Raw genomic sequence first — 20,194 nt, forward strand, 5'->3', positions numbered from 1 at the left:
TTGCCTTACACTGAGTTCACAATTATTATAGCTTCCTTGTGAATTGTTCCCTTTTTACTATTATGTAATAACTTTTTACCCCGGTAATGTTTCTGCCTTAAAATATATTTTTTTCTGATATTCATAGAATTTTCTGTTGGTTTACGGTATGAGTAAGGCAGCAGTTAAGGATGTGTTTAGCTGCAAATAACAGAAAATTTCACTACAGTTTTTTAAACAAATGTTGGGGAGGTATTTTTTCTCAAATAACAAAATCAGAGATTGATGTGGGTCCATCAACAGTTGATATGGTTCTATTTGCCATTCACAGTGTGGTGCCTCTCATCCTCTTGCTTGCGTTCTCCCTAGGAGGTTTTGTGGGAAGGGGGTGCGGGGCTGTGGGCAGAGGGGAAGAGCAGATAATGGGAACGACCTGTTGTCAGTGTCGCACATGGTATCATACCTGGGTTAGCATCTGTAGAATCTTAGTCCCATGTTTGTAAGTGGTTTGCTGTTTACACACAGTTTATGAAAGTTATTTAGTTAGAAAGATGGAATCTTCTCTTTCTACAGTAAAATGTGATGGTTGTCTTTACCAAGTGAAATCACCTGAAAGAAAATGCTTATGCAGTCCTCTCTTTAGAGCCAGAAGCAGTTAAATTCTTAAGTCTCAGTAAACCAAATGTCATAATGACTAGCAAAGCATAATACATTTAGATCTCAAAGCATTAATGCAAAATAAAAATATACTTGCGTCTTAGCAAGTTGAGTTTTGTATTTAGGAATAATTAGTATATATATTCTCATGAGAGAATGCCATCATTTTTTTATTTTTTATAAATTTATTTATTTTATTTATTTATTTTTGGCTGTGATGGGTCTTCGTTGCTGCGTGCGGGCTTTCTGTAGTCGCGGAGAGTGGGGGCTACTCTTCACTGTGGTGTGCAGGTCTCTCATTGGGGTGGCTTCTCTTGTGGAGCACGGGCTCTAGGGCTCTCGGGCTTCAGTAGTTGTGGCATGCAGGCTCAGTAGATGTGGCTCGCAGGCTCTAGAGCATAGGCTCAGTAGTTGTGGCGCATGGGCTTAGTTGCTCCGCAGCATGTGGGATCTTCCCGAACCAGGGCTCGAACCCATGTCGCCTGCATTGGCAGGCGGATTCTTAACCACTGCACCACCAGGGAAGCCCCAGCCATCATTTTTTATATTTCTTCAGAAGACTGCTTAAATTTCAGTATTTTCCATGAAACCTAGCATCACTCTGTGTCATTTGCTGGGGCATTGTTGAAGCCATCAGGTATCCCTTCTTTCCAAGAAAATGTGCCTCAAACTCCCCCTTCCCTTATCCCTTTCTCTGAGACTTTCAGTGCATCTGATTTCAACTCTAATGTTGCCCCAGACCATTAGGACAGGTCTATGGAACATAAACAGTTTCTGAGGTTTGCATTTATAGCCTTCAATACCTATAAAGCAAGTTGGTCTATTTCTGTTTTGTCCTTCAAACATGAGTAGTCATATTTAGATAGTTTTAGTGCTTCCCAGGGGACCACTAGAACAGTATATTAATATACCTAATGTTTGATTTGTGCTAAAAGGTAACAGAGCATTTACTTACCTTATTCCATTCAGTGCACCTTAGCTCAAGAACAAAGAATATCTATCTCCATTATAGATAAGAATGGAGCCTTCAGTGCTCAAACTGTAAAAAAGTGTACTTATTGCATTCAAAGCAGAAGACTGTTTCTTTTAAAACATTAGAATAGTGTTACTTTGAATTATTAGGTTAAAGTACACAAGCAGAGCCTGGTGCTAGATAAATATTTATTGAATGACTACACTTTTAGTTGGGCATTTTCTTTTAGGCACTAAAACTGCTAATCCAATTTTGAATGCCCTTTTGTCATCATTAATCCTTGTGCAACACAATATTGTTAAACAGAAACCAGGTGTCTTTTCACTGAAGGACGGAAAATGTTTCTTGTATGAGATTAAGCATTGAGTTTTTCACTTGAGTGCATGTGTGTATGTTGTTTTACATTGGTCACCTGATAAATTTTGTGCATTGCTTAATCACTGGATTGAAATATACACATAGGAACTCTTGAAAAGGAAGAGTTTTTAGAAACTCTTAAGTATTCCATTCCACTGTTTTTACAGATTTTTTTTCTATGTGACTTCTTTTTTACATTTGACTGAAATTACTCTCATTGTGGCTGAGGCCCGTTTTTCCCTCTCCTATCAAAACGAGCTTGTATCTTTCTAACTAGTTAACCTTTACAACCTCACATTTGAAAACTCAGTTTTCTTTATTCTTCACACAGTAATCATCCCAGTTTTCTTTTTGTTCTTCACAGATTTTTCACTCCTCGGTTATCTTAATGTTTCTCTGAGCCCTAAAACTCTATCTTAAATTTGAATTTCTTATTAATATTTTAATTATGTTATCACATCTGTTTACAAATTTGAATTAATGGAGTCAAATTTAGGTTTTGTTGTGTTTTAAGTATTCTAAAATAATCTTTTAGCCATGGAAACAAAGAAGTCTTTTCCTGCCGAGGAATAAAATTAGCAGTGGATTGGTTTTTGGAAAGAGGCCACAAGGATGTTACCGTCTTTGTTCCTGCTTGGAGGAAAGAGCAGTCCCGACCTGACGCGCTCATCACAGGTGAGCCCGCAAGCTTCCGTGTGTACCTGAGCCAGTGTCTTGCTGAATAATCTGTGTGTCTGCTTCTGTTTACTAAGTTTGTGTGACTGCCACATTCACTTGGGTGGAACATTAAAGTTATTTTCGAGTTTAAAAACTATTGGGTTATGTTAACTAAACAGTAATTCTTGCTACATAAGCCAGTTCTTTTTTTTTCATTTGGAAACTTTTTACTTCAAATTTTGTAAAAATTCTGACTTTTAGAGACATGCTAGGAGTCAAGAGGCCTAGATTCAAATTCCAACTGTGCTAGGTACTGTCCATGGCACTTTGAGCAGCACATTGACCCTCTTTGGACCCCAGTTTTCTCATCTGCTGTATGAAATTAGGTGGTAATCAAATTCTAGTGACTGCAGATCAATAAAGACCTGTGAGATCCTGGGAGCATGCTGTCTGGTGTCAAGTAGAGGAAATGACTCGATCCCAATAAAGTATCAGTATTTTGCATTATCTTGTAATTTTTAAATGTATGAGTTTCAGGCAGAGGTGTCCCCTGTAACTGTTAATTATTGCTGCCCAACATTTTGCTCAAGTCAGTGATTCTCAACTGGCACCCAACCCCTCCTGCCCCTCTCTTCCCCAACATTAACAAAACTGAGGAACCTGTGTGAAGAAAACAACAGCACTTGTCAAATCAATGCAATCCCTATCAAATTGCCAACGGCATTTTTCATAGAACTAAAAGAAAACATTTTACAATTTGTATGGAAACAAAAAAGACCCAGAATAACAAAAGCAATCTTGAGAAAAAAAAAACAGAGCTGGAGGAATCAGGCTCCCTGACTTCAGACTATACTACAAAGCTACAGTAATCAAGACAATATGGTACTGGAACAAGAACAGAAATATAGATCAGTGGAATAGGATAGAAAGCCCAGAGATAAACCCATGCACCTATGGTTACCTCATCTATGACAAAGGAAGAGAGAATATACAGTGGAGCAAAGACAGCCTCTTCAATAAGTGGTCCTGAGAAAACTGGACAGCTACATGTAAAAGAATGAAATTAGAACACTCCCTAACACCATACACAAAAATAAACTCAAAATGGATTAAAGACCTAAATGTAAGGCCAGACACTATAAACCTCTTAGAGGAAAACATAGGCAGTACACTCTTTGACATAAATCGCAGCAAGATCTTTTTTGACCCACCTCCAACAGTAATGAGAGTAAAAACAAAAAAAAAACAAATGGGACCTAATTAAACTTAAATGCTTTTGCACAGCAAAGGAAACCATAAACAAGACAAAAAGACAACCCTCAGAATGGGAGAAAATATTTTCAAACAAAGCAACTGACAAAGCATTAATCCCCAAAATATACAAAGAGCTGATGCAGCTCAATATCAAAAAAGCAAACAACCCAATCAAAAAATGGGCAGAAGACCTAAATAGACATTTCTCCAAAGAAGACGTACAGATGGCCAGCAAACACATGAAAAGATGCTCAACATCACTAATTATTAGAGAAATGCAAATCAAAACTACAATGAGATATCACCTCACACCGGTCAGAATGGCCATCATCACAAAATCTACAAACAATAAATGCGGGAGAGGGTGTGGAGAAAAGGGAACCCTCTTGCAGTGTTGGTGGAAGTGTAAATTGATGCAGCCACTATGGAGAACAGTATGGAGGTTCCTTAGAAAACTAAAAACAGAGCTACCATATGACCCAGCGATCCCACTACTGGGCATATACCCTGAGAAGACCATAATTCAAAGAGAGACATGTACCACAGTGTTCATTGCAGCACTATTTACAATAGCCAGGACATAGAAACAACCTAAATGTTCATCAACAGAGGAATGGATAAAGATGTAGTACATATATACAATGGAATATTACTCAGCCACAAAAAGGAATGAATTTGGATCATTTGTAGAGGTGAGGATGGACCTAGAGACTGTTATACAGAGTGAAGTAAGCCAGAAAGAGAAAAGCAAATATATATTAACGCATATATGTGGAACAACCTAAATGTTCATCAACAGAGGAATGGATAAAGATGTAGTACATATATACAATGGAATATTACTCAGCCATAAAAAGGAACGCAATTGGATCATTTGTAGAGGCGGGGATGGACCTAGAGACTGTTATACAGAGTGAAGTAAGTCAGAAAGAGAAAAGCAAATATATATTAACGCATATATGTGGAATCTGAGACCAATGGTATAGACGATCTTATTTACAAAGCAGAAATAGAGACACAGACATAGAGAACAAACATATGGATACCAAGGGGGAAGTGGGGGGGTGGAATGAATTAGGAGATTGGAATTGACATATATACACTATGATACTATGTATAAAATAGATAACTAATGAGAACCTCCTGTATAACAGGGAACTCTACTCAGTGCTCTGTGGTGACCTAAATGGGGAGGAAATCAAAAAAAGAGGGGATATATGTATATGTATAGCTGATTCACTTTGCTGTACAGTAGAAACTAACACAACCTTGTAAAGCAACTATACTCCAATAAAAATAAAAACAAATGGAGTGACCACCCACCATGTACCCCAAGGGAAGATTATTTTATTTTTATCTATAATTATTAAATTTTATTAAATTAGAATAAGAATCCATAGACAAGTTATGGTGGAACTCAGAGCCATGGAATCAGACCCTAGCCTATATAAACTGTAGCGTGGGAGGGGTGGGCATAATTCAGTTGGCCGTACCAAGACATTGGATAACTCTTTGGAAAAAATATACATATTTAGATCCTTATCTTACACCATATAATGCAGATGGTTGAAGAATTAATTGTCAAAAATCTCCATTAGAGATTATAAATAGTCTTTGAGTGGCTGGGGAAGACCTTTCTAAAATTAAAATTTTAGAAGAAATTGTGAAAGGAAAGATAGGTTTAATTGGATCAAACTTCTGTATTTTGGGACGTTCTCTTAACAATGAGAAAATTTTTGTATTTGCTTAAGAAAAAGTACAACAAATAAACAAAGAATCCATGTCCTGAACATATAAAGAGCTCCTACACACTGATAAAACAGTATATAATTGGTAACGTAGTAGGAATAGACAGTTCACGGAAGAATGCAAGTGCCAGATAAGACGAAAAAGTGTTCAACCTCATTAGTAATTAAAGAAATGAAAAAAAAAAATGAAAAAAAAAAGAAATGAATATTTTAAAAACTGTTATTTTTTTACCCATCAAATTAGCAGGGATTTAAAAACTGATAATACTCAGTGCCCGGAGGGAGTTACTCCTATACTGATGTGGAAATGTAGATCATTACAACCTTTCAGGAAAAGTTTGATCTTAAAGTGTAAATACTTGGATCTACTAGTTCCCCTTCTAGGAATAATTCCGCAGAAAATAAACAGAGGTACAGGCAAAGATTTTAGACCACAAATACATCCAGTACAATATTAGTTAGAAAAAAAAATGGAAGAAAAACATACATTCATTAGAAGAATGGCTCAATAAATAAGTATATATCTATATGATAAAATATGTAGTATTAGAATATTTAGGCAGAATTTTTAATGATCTCAGGAAGTGCTATCTTACGTAAAAGGCAGCCTTTGTTATTGTGTGTGTGTGCACATATACATACATACATACATATATACACATGTGTATAGAAGGAAAAAATACACAGAAAATGATTAGAAGGAAATATGCCAAAATATTAACAGTAATTGCCTCTGGGTCATGTCCTTATGATCTCTTATTTTCTCCCTACTTCTTACTTTTTCTTACTTTCCCAATTTTTTACAGGAAACTACAATACGTTAATAATCAGGGAAAAGATAAACTGAAAAAGAAAAAACAATGTTTAAACACGTAAATGAAAGCTTCTTGAGTGTGAAAGGAATATGAGATCAAGAAGGGAAAATGGTACTACTCAGTGTGAGATGTGGCTGAGTTTAATTTTTAAAATACCAGCACGCCAGGTCTCTGGAACTCATCAGTATGCAGTTTACTTTGTAAAATGTGTACCACTGTAATCAGAGGTTGTTAGGTGTTTTCTCCCCCAGGTAATAATTCTTTTGACTAAAACCCTCAACCAGATAATGCCTGGTAAATTGAATAGTCCAGTCTGTTTTCACCATACCAAAAAAGAAACTTGATAAGAAATATTTTAAAGTTCTCAGTATAGATTCAAACTAGCGCGTTAGCCAGGCTTCCATTGATTGAATAAATATTTAACAAGCAAGCACGAGGCTATGTATCAGGTACTGTGCTAGGAACTAGAGATTCAGTTAACTTACCAGCTAGACTGACTTCATATTTATTTAGGTTAGGACTATTTATCCCAATTAATTAGCACTAATTTTCTTCCTAATTAGTGTCCTTTTAACCTCCTTAGCTGGTAAAGAAATGCAAATTAAGCAAGATGGTGATGACTATTAGGCCACCACCTCACTCCTCCAGTCGCTTCCAGGATCCAGGCATATCCTATACAAATAAACACAAATAAAGGGCCACGGATTATGCATGAACATGGACAGTGAATAAACTGGAAGCCCTCAAAATACACATCTTTAAGTAGCTTACATATTCCTTTCACAGACATTTATTGAGGATCTACTGGTGTGCTAATATGTCCTTGTGCTGAGTGCTGATGGGCACACAGATAAATGAGCCACCTGCCCTCAAAGTGTTTGTTAGGGGGCACACAAAATAACTATAATATGGCAAATCCTGTGGCTGAGACTGGGCTTTTGATTTTGTATTGGTTTTCTGTGATTTTCAAAAGATTTTCAAAAGAGATCAATAATTACACGCATCTATTAGGCAAAATCAAGTTGAAGGACACAGTGTTTATTGAGAGCTTGCCCGGCACTCTACTAGGTGCTTTTACATGTGATAACTCATTGACTCCTCATGGCCTACAATCTGCATTTGAGGACATGACAGAGCAGGTTCAATAAGACCACGATTGCCAGATAGAGAAAGTGGCAGAACCTGAGATTTATCCACGAGTTGCTGACTTTGACATTCATATTTCTTCCACTTCTACTCTGCTGCTTTCCTAAACCAAAGTTCTGGTCTTAATGAACTCATTTGTCTGGAACGTCATGAAGTCTGTATGCCAAGCTGACCCATGTCACTCTTCCTTCCCCCTCCCCCCGCACCCTGCTCATACTTCTCTTGTGGCGATCACAGCCCCTGCTCTCCCAGTTTACAGGCTCGTCCGGCCCAATAACTTGAGGCCTCCTTGAGGAGAAAGTGTTCTTCATCTTGAGGACCATTGACACTTAGACAGCACATACCATAGAGTAGGCATGTAGTGATCATCTGCTGAAAAGAGAGATTTTTTTTTTAATTAGTAACTCCAGTTAATAAGCATTGAGGAGAAGTGAGCCTTTGTTTTAAAAAAATTCATGACATCTGTCAGCTTATACCCAGCACTCTGTGCCAGAATTTACAGGGGTGGGAAGTCAGGGAGTGGAAAAGCAAAGGTAGGAAGGAAGGCATGGTGAGGAGAGAATTTTATCATTAATCAAAATATGAGTTCTGGCACCTTTTTTTTTTAAAAAAAACCACTAACAAGTCAGTAGAATTAGAAAGTACTGAAAGAGTGTGCCCACCAAAGAGAAAATGGGCATTCTCCTACCTGTCCATATTTAATCAATGTCTGTTTTCCCCATATAATCACTTCTAATTTCTTATTCACTCAGTCCAGCCCCACAAGACTGCTGGCCTTTGTTAGCACCTGCTTCACAGGAAAGGACACAGAATGCAGAATAGCCATGTCCAGAACAACAGTTCTGACCTCACTGCCTGCTTCCTTTTTGAACCTTCTGCATCTTAAGACTCTTCCCTTTGCTACCTCCACCTCTTCTACTTTTCAAACTCTCCCACCATCACATCCACTAGTTAGAAAACGAGCACTACAGAATAAACAAATTTGGGGGAAAGAATCTGTTGCTCACACCGGAACCCAACACACCTGCTTCATTAGGATGGCGTAGTGCTAGGGATGTGTGAGAAGTTGGTTCACAGTGTAGAGCTGCGGGCTCCAGCTATCAAGCAAAAGCTTTATGTAATGAAAATCAGAATTTGCTCAGTCATGTTCAGGTTTTATGCTTTTAAACTTTTCATGTTTTTCAGGTTCACTTTTTTGGCTATTTTTTAAACCTTTTTTATTGAAAATCCTGAAGAAAAACTATTACTGGGAGTTACAAATTTGCTACATCTACAAACTGTAAATCATAATCCCTAGTTAAGTGGTTACAGGTATCCAGTTCATGTTATAAACACTCACTTTGTATGAAGGTTGCGAGATGTGTTTTGTATGTACTTATTACTGAAATTCTACCCTGATTATTCCTGCAGATCAAGAAGTTCTACGCAAATTAGAGAAGGAGAAAATCCTGGTGTTCACACCGTCCCGGAGAGTGCAGGGGAGGCGAGTGGTGTGCTATGATGACAGGTTCATCGTGAAGCTGGCGTTTGAGTCGGATGGTATAATTGTATCCAATGATAACTACAGGGATTTGGCAAATGAGAAACCAGAATGGAAAAAGTTCATAGATGAGCGACTATTAATGTATTCATTTGTCAATGACAAGTAAGTAAAACCACTTACTTACAGTAACACTGCTTCCCTGAAAATATAACTATCCCTGGGCAGCTGCTACAGAAGCCCTCTCTCTTTGCCACTGACCAGACCTAAGACAGTTTCTTCCAACCACTGATGTCCCCACTAATCCTCAGTGAGAGTAAGAAAACGGCAGAGTCCTGCCTCGGGAGGCCCTGTGTGAGTCGCAGGCTGCCCTTCCCCATAAGTGACTAGCAGAGCAGGTCTTCTGCGGCTGAGTGACTGGGAGTAACTGACACTGGGAGACTGGCCATCTTCAGAGGATGCAGATGTAGAACATACTGACCGCTAGAACCCTGCCTTTTGAAATCGACTTAGAGCATTGAGAACTTACTTCAATATATGATTTTTGAAATATATGATTTTTAAACATTTAAAGCAATATAAGACTAGTCACGATTAAGTTGATGAATGGACAGATGACATGAACAAGATTGTCTCCTGAGAAATAAGTACCCAAGGATCAGTTCACCCACACAGTTCAAACCCATGTTTTCCAAGGGTCAACTGTATTTACAAATATGTGGGAAAGGCTCACCTGTTGATCATCAAAAATGCAAACTAAATCTACGAAGAGTATATTTTTTCACCCATTTAATTCATAAAATTAAAAAACTTTTTTGCATATGCCTTATGCCGATGCAGGGGACACGGGTTCTGCCCCGGTCCAGGAAGATCCCACATGCCTCCGCGGAGCGGCTGGGCCTGTGAGCCATGGCCACTGAGCCTGCGCGTCCGGAGCCTGTTCTCCGCAACGGGAGAGGTCACAACAGTGAGAGGTCCGCGTACCACAAAAAAAAAAAAAAAAAAATACCCTCTCAAACCAATAATCTCATTTCTTAGAGTATATAATGAGGAAAAAAGGAAGCCCAAATATGTTCATTTCTGTATATTTATAATTGCAAGACTTCAAAGGCAACTAAAGTTACTATAGAGAAAACAATTAAATTGCAATACATCTCCTAGTGGAATATTATTCAGCTATTCAGAATTATGATTATGAAAGCTGTTAAGAAACATGGAAAAATATTTATGTTAAAAAGACAAAGCATAAAATTACATCTGTGTTTGTAAAGTGATATGTACATACAGGAAAATGACTAAAATGCAACACGTAACTGGAAAATAATTGTGTTAAGATTGTAGGATTGAGTGATTTTGTCTTCTATTTTTAAACTTTTCGTGTTGCCATATTGTTTTTATAATAATCTTAAACATCATAGTTGCTAAGTGTTATTACTCAGGCATGTTGACACTCCCTTAATAGTTCAAACATTATTCACATTTTATGGGTAAACACTTGGTTTATTTCATGTTCAAACAGTGACATAACTAGTAGTCAAACTGCAATCATAACCTTGTTACAGTATTCATGCCATGAATTCTTGCTTCCATTGGACAATCAATCCAAAATAATAAGTTTATTTCCGTAAGATTTTTTTCTATCTCAGCTGAGAAGTACCTTATTATAGGGGGCAGAGAATGAATGTGGAATTAGACAAATTGAATCTTGACTAGGCCATGTGAACAGAGATAAAAATACTCAATTCATCTAAGCCTAGATTAGAAAAGTGTATTCATCTGTAACGTGGAACTAACACTTCAAGGGTAAATTGTGAGGATGAGATGTAGTGACGTGTGCAGGGTGTCCAACATGTACTAGATGTTTGGGTAGTTTCAGTCTTCCCGTTCCTCTCTCCCACCTCTCCCTTCTGTCCCTCAGCTGATCCTCCTGGCGCCCACCTGCCTCATATTGCTTCACAAGATTAATGTTCATAAAACTTCTCCTAAAATGTCATTGTAGTCATTTTCTAAAGTCCTTACAAAATTCCAAGACTAAGAAAAGGAAGAATTAATTAGAACATGGTAGGCTCAAAACTTACTTGAATTAAAACAAATACAGGTTCAGCTTGAAACATTTTAATTTTGTTTTCATTAAGAAAAGAAAACTTCCTGTACTGTTTTTTTATCCTATCAATGTTTTATTATCTTTTTAAATTTATTCATTTATTTTTGGCTGTGTTGGGTCTTCGTTGCTGCATGCAGGCTTTCTCTAGTTGTGGCGAGCTGGGGCTACTCTTCGTTGTGGTGTGCAGGCTTCTCACTGTGGCGGCTTCTCTTGTTACAGAGCATGGGCTTTAGGCGCGCAGGCTTCAGCAGTTGTGGCACACAGGCTCAGTAGTTTTGGCTCACAGGCTCTAGAGCACAGGCTCAGTAGTTGTGGTGCGTGGGCTTAGTTGCTCCGCGGCATGTGGGATCTTCCCGGACCAGGGCTCAAACCCGTGTGCCCTGCATTGGCAGGCGGATTCTTATCCACTGAGCCACAAGGGAAGTCCCTATCCTATAAATGTTGAATCAAAATACTTGGATTAAAATTTCAAAAAAATACCTTGGGGTGAATAATCTTTACACTCTGTCTTTAGAATTAAATTGTCAGCCTCCTACTTAGGTATAATTTTGTATTATATCCATGACAGGTTCATGCCCCCAGATGACCCTCTTGGCAGACATGGTCCAAGCCTGGATAATTTTCTGAGGAAGAAACCTATTGTTCCTGAACACAAAAAGCAGCCTTGTCCATATGGTAACTTTCTTTATGAGTATTTAATACATGCCTTTAGAACACAATATATTGTTAAACTTTTGCTGTTAAAAATAAATTTGGATGGCATATAGTATGTGGTTCTTTTGAATGTAATTAAATTTAAGAAAAAGTCTATGTGAAAAAATTATTACTTTTACCTAGCTGGGTTCAACACATATGCATTTCCCTGAATTAAAACATGGTTTTGGTTAACTCTACATGAAGTAAGTTTTCAGGTAGATAAAAATTTGGAGTTCTTTCATCTAGCTACACATCAGATTAGCTTGGTTTTTTCACATCACGGCAGTACATTATGTTCTGCAAAACAGAATGTCCTACTGATTGCAGAGTCATAGTGGAAGAGAAGAGGCAGGTAGGAATTAAGGACACAGGGTATTAACCAAAACTCTGGAGGTGATTGTTACTCATTCAGCCAACTTTCTTATTGCTCTTGATAGTGCCGACGGGGGAAGACTGAAAGGCGGCATTTCTCAGAAACAAGTAGCGGAGTAGCAGTGAGCACAGCTCTCATTTCTGCCCTTGTTTCTTCTTCACGTTAAAAGAGCAGTGCCACACTGGGTGTCCAGGGTCTGATGGAATGAATGGCCCTTTGCCTAACTGATTTTACTCTTCACAGGAAAGAAGTGTACCTATGGACACAAGTGCAAATATTATCATCCAGAAAGGGGCAGTCAGCCTCAGCGGTCAGTGGCTGATGAACTGCGTGCCATGTCTAGAAACACAGCAGCCAAAACTGCAAATGAAGGAGGACTGGTGAAAAGCAACAGTGTCCCCTGCAGCACTAAAGCCGACAGCACTTCCGATGTTAAGCGAGGTGCTCCAAAGAGGCAATCAGATCCAAGCATAAGGACTCAAGTCTACCAAGACCTAGAGGAAAAGCTTCCCACCAAAAACAAACTGGAAACCAGGTCTGTACCTTCCTTAGTTAGTATACCGGCTACTTCTACCGCAAAACCCCAAAGCACTACATCTTTAAGCAATGGCCTTCCATCTGGAGTTCATTTCCCACCTCAGGATCAAAGATCACAGGGACAATATCCTCCAATGTTGATGGCAACCAAAAATCATGGAACGCCAATGCCTTATGAACAGTATCCAAAATGTGACTCGCCTGTCGACATCGGATATTATTCCATGTTGAATGCATATTCAAATCTGAGTATCTCAGGCCCACGAAGTCCTGAAAGGCGTTTCTCCTTAGACACAGACTATAGGATAAGCTCTGTCGCCTCTGACTGCAGCAGTGAAGGGAGCATGAGCTGCGGGAGCAGTGACTCGTATGTGGGGTACAGTGACCGCTCCTATGTCAGTTCTCCTGACCCACAGCTGGAGGAGAATCTGAAGTGTCAACACATGCACCCTCACAGCCGCCTTAATTCTCAGCCCTTCCTGCAGAATTTCCACGACCCCTTAACCAGAGTGCAGAGTTACAGTCACGAAGAACCAAAGTACCATCACAAACCTCCCCTCCCACACCTGGCCGTGCACCTGCAGCACGCCGCCGTGGGGGCCCGGTCCAGCTATCCTGGCGATTACCCGTCTCCTCCGAGTTCAGCGCACTCGAAGGCACCACACCTGGGGCGGTCCTTGGTGGCCACGAGAATAGACAGCATTTCTGACTCTCGGCTGTATGACAGTTCTCCTTCCAGACAAAGAAAGCCTTACACCCGCCAGGAAGGGCTGGGAAGCTGGGATAGGCAGAGCTACGGGATCGATGTGTACGGCTACCGGCAGACTTATTCTTTGCCTGACACCTCCACGCAGCCGTGTTACGAGCAGTTCACCTTCCAGAGCCTCCCTGAGCAGCCGGAGCCCACCTGGCGCATCCCGTACTGCGGAGTGCCGCAAGACCCCCCCAGGTACCAAGACAGCCGAGAAAAGATTTATATCAACTTGTGCAACATCTTCCCACCTGACCTTGTGAGAATTGTCATGAAAAGGAACCCTCACATGACAGACGCCCAGCAGCTGGCTGCAGCCATTTTAGTGGAGAAATCACAGCTGGGTTATTGAAAGATGATGCATCTTTGTGGTGTTTAGTAGTTTTTTGTTCAGCTCAAATGCTGAGGGAGGTTTGCTACAATAGCACATGTGATCTCCTTCTCAGCAAGGAGGTTATATAGTATCCATTTATGTGAAATACTGTATCATGGAATCTGTATGTATAGCCCCACATAGTGGAAGTATCACGGGATTGCTTTACATTCAAACTTTTTTTTAATATTTCCTTTTTAAAGCTATATCCTTGGCTGGAGATTTTTCCAGTTTGATTTATTAGATGTATCTGTGATCTTTGATATTAATCTTTGGTGCATCAGGGGTTTATATGCAGCACTTTTTATCCTTGTTTCATGTTTTATTAACTTGGTGTTTGTCTATCAATTGCAAGCAATTACAATACCTTTAGAATGTTGAACATTTGACTAGACCTAGCAAACTATTTTTTCAAGCCAAGCATAATTGGAATCTTTTACAGCTTTTTAAGTTATTTTTATTTGGGGAAAGTGGGCTTCTTTGTGCTATAATCATTATTTATAGAAACAAAGATATACTACAGTACTGACTTTATATTTTAAACAAAATGAAAGTTACCAGTTTATGTTGAAATGGGTAACAGTATATATTAGAATGATTTACAGTATGGCACTTTTCGTTGTTTTATTTTCGTTTGGATTTTCTGTGTTAAGTAATTTGTTAATTTAATATGGTTGATTTAAAGGAAAGCAGATGCAATCAATGGAAAAAATTGTTTCCATTTTTTTTTTTATAAAAAAGGCAAAAGCCATCAACTGTTACAGTTTAGAGCTTTGTTATCCAGCTATGATGTGCTTCTGGACAGTAGAAATGGAATTGAATTCCTAGACTTCCATTAACCTGTATTTTTTAATGTGTTTGTCTTTTTGTTTTGGGGCACAATACTGGATAAAATAACCCTTTTGCAGTACTTGCCTGTTTTTAACGAATCTAATTATTCTCAATGCAACTTTTATATTTAATATACCCTTTAGCTTTCCTGCTATTTATCAAGGCTGGCCTGAGGTGGTTTTATGTGTTGAGGATATGCAACATTTATTGATACTGCACTATAGAAATGGTGATGCAGGAGTTGTAAATGGTAACTTAAAATTTTTGTAAAATACTGTATATTTTCCATTTTCCTGAAGGTAGTTTTTTGGGGGGGCCTGTTATATTATTAAGGCCAGATTCTTGCCACAAATAGTGTAGTTTTAGATACAGACTAAAGTCTGTTCTCGTATTAGTAAGGGATATTTCTGGTTTCAAAGTCATGGGTTTTGCTGAGCGTGGATTCGTTTCTGTCGCTGGTTAGAAGAGAGATGATGCAATCAGTGGCAGACAATTGTGTGACTGACACGACTTCACCGCTGCCTCCAGTTTTTGAGTTTTACTTAGTGTAACAGACGCATTCCGATCTGTTTCTGGAGTGTGCCTAGATGCCCTGGTTATCCTTATTATTCTACCTGCTACAGTTTGAAGTAAAGCCCTGAAAAACCAGAAAGTACCTTTTACTGTTGATACAAATTGTATCTTTTTAACTATAAGAACTATTTTGATTTGTAGATCTAGTTAAAACACAGATGTGTAACTATGATTAGACTTTTGGGCAACATTTTATCCCTTATTTAAATACAAATTTTTAAAGTAAAATTGAGGTCTAGAATAGGGTAGAAAATAAAAACAATTTAGGTAAATAAAAGTGTCTGTCTTAGTTTTATATATTAAAATATATTAAATGAATTTATTGGCATTTTCTTTCTCCTAAAACTTATCTAGCGTGAACTTAACTTAAAATAAAGGTAAAATGCTGCCTGAAAATAACGTCCAAGCACCTTTGACTAGGACAACATTTTCACTACTCGTGTGACACTGTGTGTCGCATGAAGTAGGATTTGGGTTACAGTAAATGCTTCTAAAAGGCATTGTGCATATTGACATATCCAATAATCTGAACCATGTTCAGCAAACCTAATTCAGGAAAGTGGGGTTCACAGTCGCTGCTGCCGCCTGCTAGGTGAGGTGCCCCTCGCTGCGCCCGCAGAGGATACGGGCACGGCCGCATGGACCCACCGAGGCGTCCTCTGAGTGACCTGCTCACTTGTGAAATCGTTCTCCTGATTTTGTCGGTCACTCTCTGTAACAAGTTTAATGTAGATGCTAACCCAGTGCCAAAAGTAGAGTTACAAACGTGGAGTACCTTTCATCTCAGTCTTATTCTAAGCTTGCTTTTTTTTTTAGTATGAAATCATTTTTAAATTGTACAAGTAGGTTTTGCTTCCATTTTCTTAATTTTTGCATTTGAATTATTTGAAGATTCTGCCAAATTTTATGAAATTTCTTTAAATGAGGTCTTCGGTGAAATGTGTAACACACCCTTTAATTTGACCTCCTCATGTCTGTAGCTAAGTAGCTCTCATTGCTTTCCGGATTTTAGACTATGAAAAAACAGTGGGGCTTGCCGCCACGTGGCCTGACGTGAATAGCTCTGAATAGTCACGCTGAAATCCTGCAGTGTAGTTGACTGTGAGTTAAGAAATAGTTTTCTTATGTCAACAGGAAATTTGTCCCACCCCACCCGCGCTTTTTTTTTGAAGCACCGATGTTGCTTTCAGAGCTTAAGAATGAGATATTTGGCTGACTTTAGATGCAGCAATTTCTTAATTATCTAAAGCAATAAGTAAAAGGATCCATCATTAATTAAATTCAGAGCTGATCCCAAAACTTCATTTTAGCCAAAACTTTCACCTTAATCGTATCTTCAGACTTGCTAACAAATAACCGGAGAGAGGTATGTTAGTAAGTAGTAGAAGTGGTCAACTGATAGAAGAGGAGGATTCAGATTGGAATATTCTGCCCCTGAATAATTGACAGTTGACTGTTTTACACAGTAACTAGCCGGTTTGTTGTCTCTGTGTCTTAGTACAGAGGGAGTAGTACCCAACTGGCCAAATTCTGGCCCTTAGTATTTCCTCCTTTCTTGCATGTGACATCTAAGTTTTCAATTTCCTTTTTGTGATCACTGTATCCTCATAGAGTTTGTCATTGACCTAAACATTTGAAAGAAATGCACACCAGTATAAAATATTTGATACTGGTAGAAACTTGAACTTTGTGTTTTTATGAAAATTCATTTATGAGAATATGTAATATAACTAAAAAGAGTGTTTTTATATATATATACATACATGCATACATATTTGTTAAGAAGTATTAAAAATGGGAGAATGTTACGCTTTTGATGGCTAAGTTTTCCTTAATTAAACTGTTTCTTTGAGTTATGGACAACCAAGTCTGGAGTCTGGATGACCAATGATAAGATTTAGAACCACTTGAATGGAAAGCAACTCTTTACTGGCTTTATTCCTGGTATTTTTAAAGAATTATTTTGATAATTTTAATAGAATGTGTAATTTTAAAACACAGAAAAAAAACTTAAAGTAGTATTGCTTATACAGATAATTATTTAACATGTCTTTTATGGACGTATCTATATGTATATAGACAGTAATATATTTATAAAACAAATATACTCTATGTTGTAGTCATTAGTTTGTAATAGGTGGGAAGATGGCCCTGGATATGTTTGTGTGTGTTTTGAAAACGCTTGAGCTGTTTTTCCCCTGACTTAATGGCATATACCCTAAGGGATATTTGGTTTTTATTATTCTTTTTGCTATTCAACTTCCTTATTCAAGATAAAATAAGATGTACAGTTTCCCGGCCATTCTGTTAGATGTGACTCATCCATTTTATTATCCTCCAACTCCTGGAAAATTCCTGAGTGACCTGGAATCAAACAGGTTATGGCCAGAGAGATCAGTTATGTTCCAAATATGTTAAACATGGGAACTCAGCTGGGATGTTGAGCTTCTTTGGTATACACCAACAAATAAAATGAAGTATAAAATACATGAACTACACACGTGCATTTGAAGAAGAGAAAGCAGAGTGTTCATAAAAGTAGAGAAACATATGCGTTATTTTAGATTGCTCTGGGAAACCCCCTAGGGCAAGGGTTGACAAGCTTTTTCTGTAAAGGATGGGATAGTAAATAATCCAGGGCTTTGAGAATCATATGGTCTCTATAAACCACTCACCTCTGCCCTTACGGTGTAAAAGCAGCCACAGAAAATATATAAGTGAATGAGTGTGGCTGTATGCCAATGAAACTTTATTTTACAGAAAGGGGCGGCAGGCCCGATTTGGCCTGTGGGCCATAGTTTGCTGATTCCTGCCCTAGAGGGAGAAAAACAGGCATGTTAAGCAGTAAATCCTGAAATATGTTAACGTAAGAAATAATAATTATATTTTAGTTGGCATTCAAAGAAAATCCGTTATTGATGGCCTTCGAAAGATTTGTGAGACAGTCACATATGAAAGCATCTTAATCCACTTATGTTTTTCGCCTGGTCACACCCATTATTTATTAGAGATATTTCTTGTGTTTAACCACCCAAAAAAAGCATTGTGTAAAAAGATGTTGTAATAATTATTGGAGTTTTTTCATGACCTTTCTATTTCTACTGATAAATGGGAATCCTTACCTGCCTTTTGTTTTTTTAAGGGCCTAATGGACCAAAAATTCTGTTGTGTTTTGAAAATTAGCATATAATTGGCCATAAAATATTGTAAAGACTGCATTTATCAGTTACATTTTTCTGCTAGTTTTTGATTTCTAAAAAATGACAGATCAAAAATGGTTTTAAAGTAGATCAATATATTGTAAGTTTACATACTGTAACTTTATTCTGTAAAATTAAAAATTGTGACTAGTGTAATTGTGAGTGCACTTGCTGTATTGTGACTCTCTTTATAGGAAACAAAGTGTATCCCTGCTTTCTCTGTCCAAACCTTTAGTATAGATTTTTTTAAGACACTTTAGGACTGTCCTTGGTGAATGATATTCTTAACATTATCCTGTGTGATTTTTAAATTCATTGGAGTACACACCACTGAGCATGTTCATTCACAGTGCTTCATAAATTGTGTTAACATCGTAATATCATTTCCACCGGAACAGTAAAGTTTTGAACATTGCCGTCCACTTAAGTAATTATACTTTCTTTTAGGATTGGAATATAACTCTAGCTTTTAACAGGTGTTTACTGTTTTAAATGGTTAATTTTTTTTCTTTAATGCCTTCTGTTCACCTGCTTTCTGCTTCCGTTATAATAACACTTTCGTGTGTTGGAAGCAGCTTTTTCCCTAAGGTCTTTAGTCTTTAAAGGATTTAAAAACAATTTAAGGTTTTGACCACTTGACAATTGGGCAGTAAAAAAAAAAAAAAAAAAAAAAGTCTGTGTATGTTTCAATTCAATTTTATAGAATGTGTAAAATTTTTTAAACCATGTACCCAATTTGCCAATTTTCTGTCCAGATATTTCAGGTGAATAACAAATTATTCATTAAAGCTTTTGACCCCTTTCTTGAAGGAGCTTGTGCCTCAAGGGAAAAAGACATTGAAGAGCAATGGTTTGTTTTTATAAAGAATATGTTTTAGATTTCCTAAAGTTTTTGGAAATTATAAACGTCCCAGCTAATACACACATGCACACTTCCGCAGAGATGTGGACACGGCATTGCCAGTGAACCCAGTTACTGCTTTTATCTTTTCCTTCTAGGTTTTCTCCTCCCAAACCAGAGTTGTTTGCTGAGTGTACAAGTTCCAATTTGATCCTTCAAACTTTTCTTATAAGAAAATAAGACAAAGAATATGTTTAGAGCAACCGTCTGATAAACTGATGTGATTCTATTTATCCTATGCCTGTTCTGTGTGTTTGTGTAATGGGATTTTTACAACTCCAAAAAGCGGTATTTTAGACCTACTGGAAATCCGAATAAAAACAGCTATGTGATTCTGCCACTGAGAAAAAACATTAAAAAATTCACTTTTCTTATGGTGGTTTGTTTTTGTTTCATGAAAAACTGGACATGCAGCAGCACAGACACCACATAAGTAAAAGCGTCCTTCCCTAGTCCCACGGCTGGCCTCCCTGCGTTCAGTGGCTAGTGACACAGGCGTCCTCTGTAGGACAAGCACACATTCAGTATCAATGGTTATGTTAGAACCGTAATTAATTCATATGAAAATCGAAATTAAATGCCAAAGACAACTAGTCCTACCTTACGGTTCTAATCATTTCCATCAGTGAGTCTTTGTTTTATAGATCTTTCTAGTTTCTGCATCTCTCCTTGCATGAATCAAGTTTAGTATCTTACTAATGCTGCCCCCAATAGGTTCGCTTCGTTTCTTTTGTGACCTCCTAGGAATTTTCCATTTCAGATATGGTCACAATTCTGAAATGATCTCAC

The 20,194-nt window shown here is 37.9% G+C and overlaps 1 protein-coding gene across 3 annotated transcripts in view; it reads left to right on the forward strand.

Annotated features, from left to right (window-relative positions):
• The window catches only part of ZC3H12C (zinc finger CCCH-type containing 12C), a 69,871-nt gene extending 50,120 nt beyond the window's left edge, over window positions 1-19,751 (forward strand). For all 3 annotated transcript variants that reach the window (XM_030836524.2, XM_060304019.1, XM_060304018.1), the window contains exons 3-6: window positions 2,502-2,641; window positions 8,997-9,231; window positions 11,739-11,845; window positions 12,483-19,751. In XM_030836524.2, the coding sequence (XP_030692384.1) occupies window positions 2,502-2,641; window positions 8,997-9,231; window positions 11,739-11,845; window positions 12,483-13,879 (1,879 nt within the window). In that variant the 3' untranslated portion in view covers window positions 13,880-19,751. The remainder of the gene's footprint in view (window positions 1-2,501; window positions 2,642-8,996; window positions 9,232-11,738; window positions 11,846-12,482) is intronic.
• The last annotated feature ends 443 nt before the right edge of the window (window positions 19,752-20,194 follow it).

This window comes from Globicephala melas, chromosome 8 (genome assembly GCF_963455315.2).
Source record: "Globicephala melas chromosome 8, mGloMel1.2, whole genome shotgun sequence".
Taxonomy (NCBI): domain Eukaryota; kingdom Metazoa; phylum Chordata; class Mammalia; order Artiodactyla; family Delphinidae; genus Globicephala; species Globicephala melas.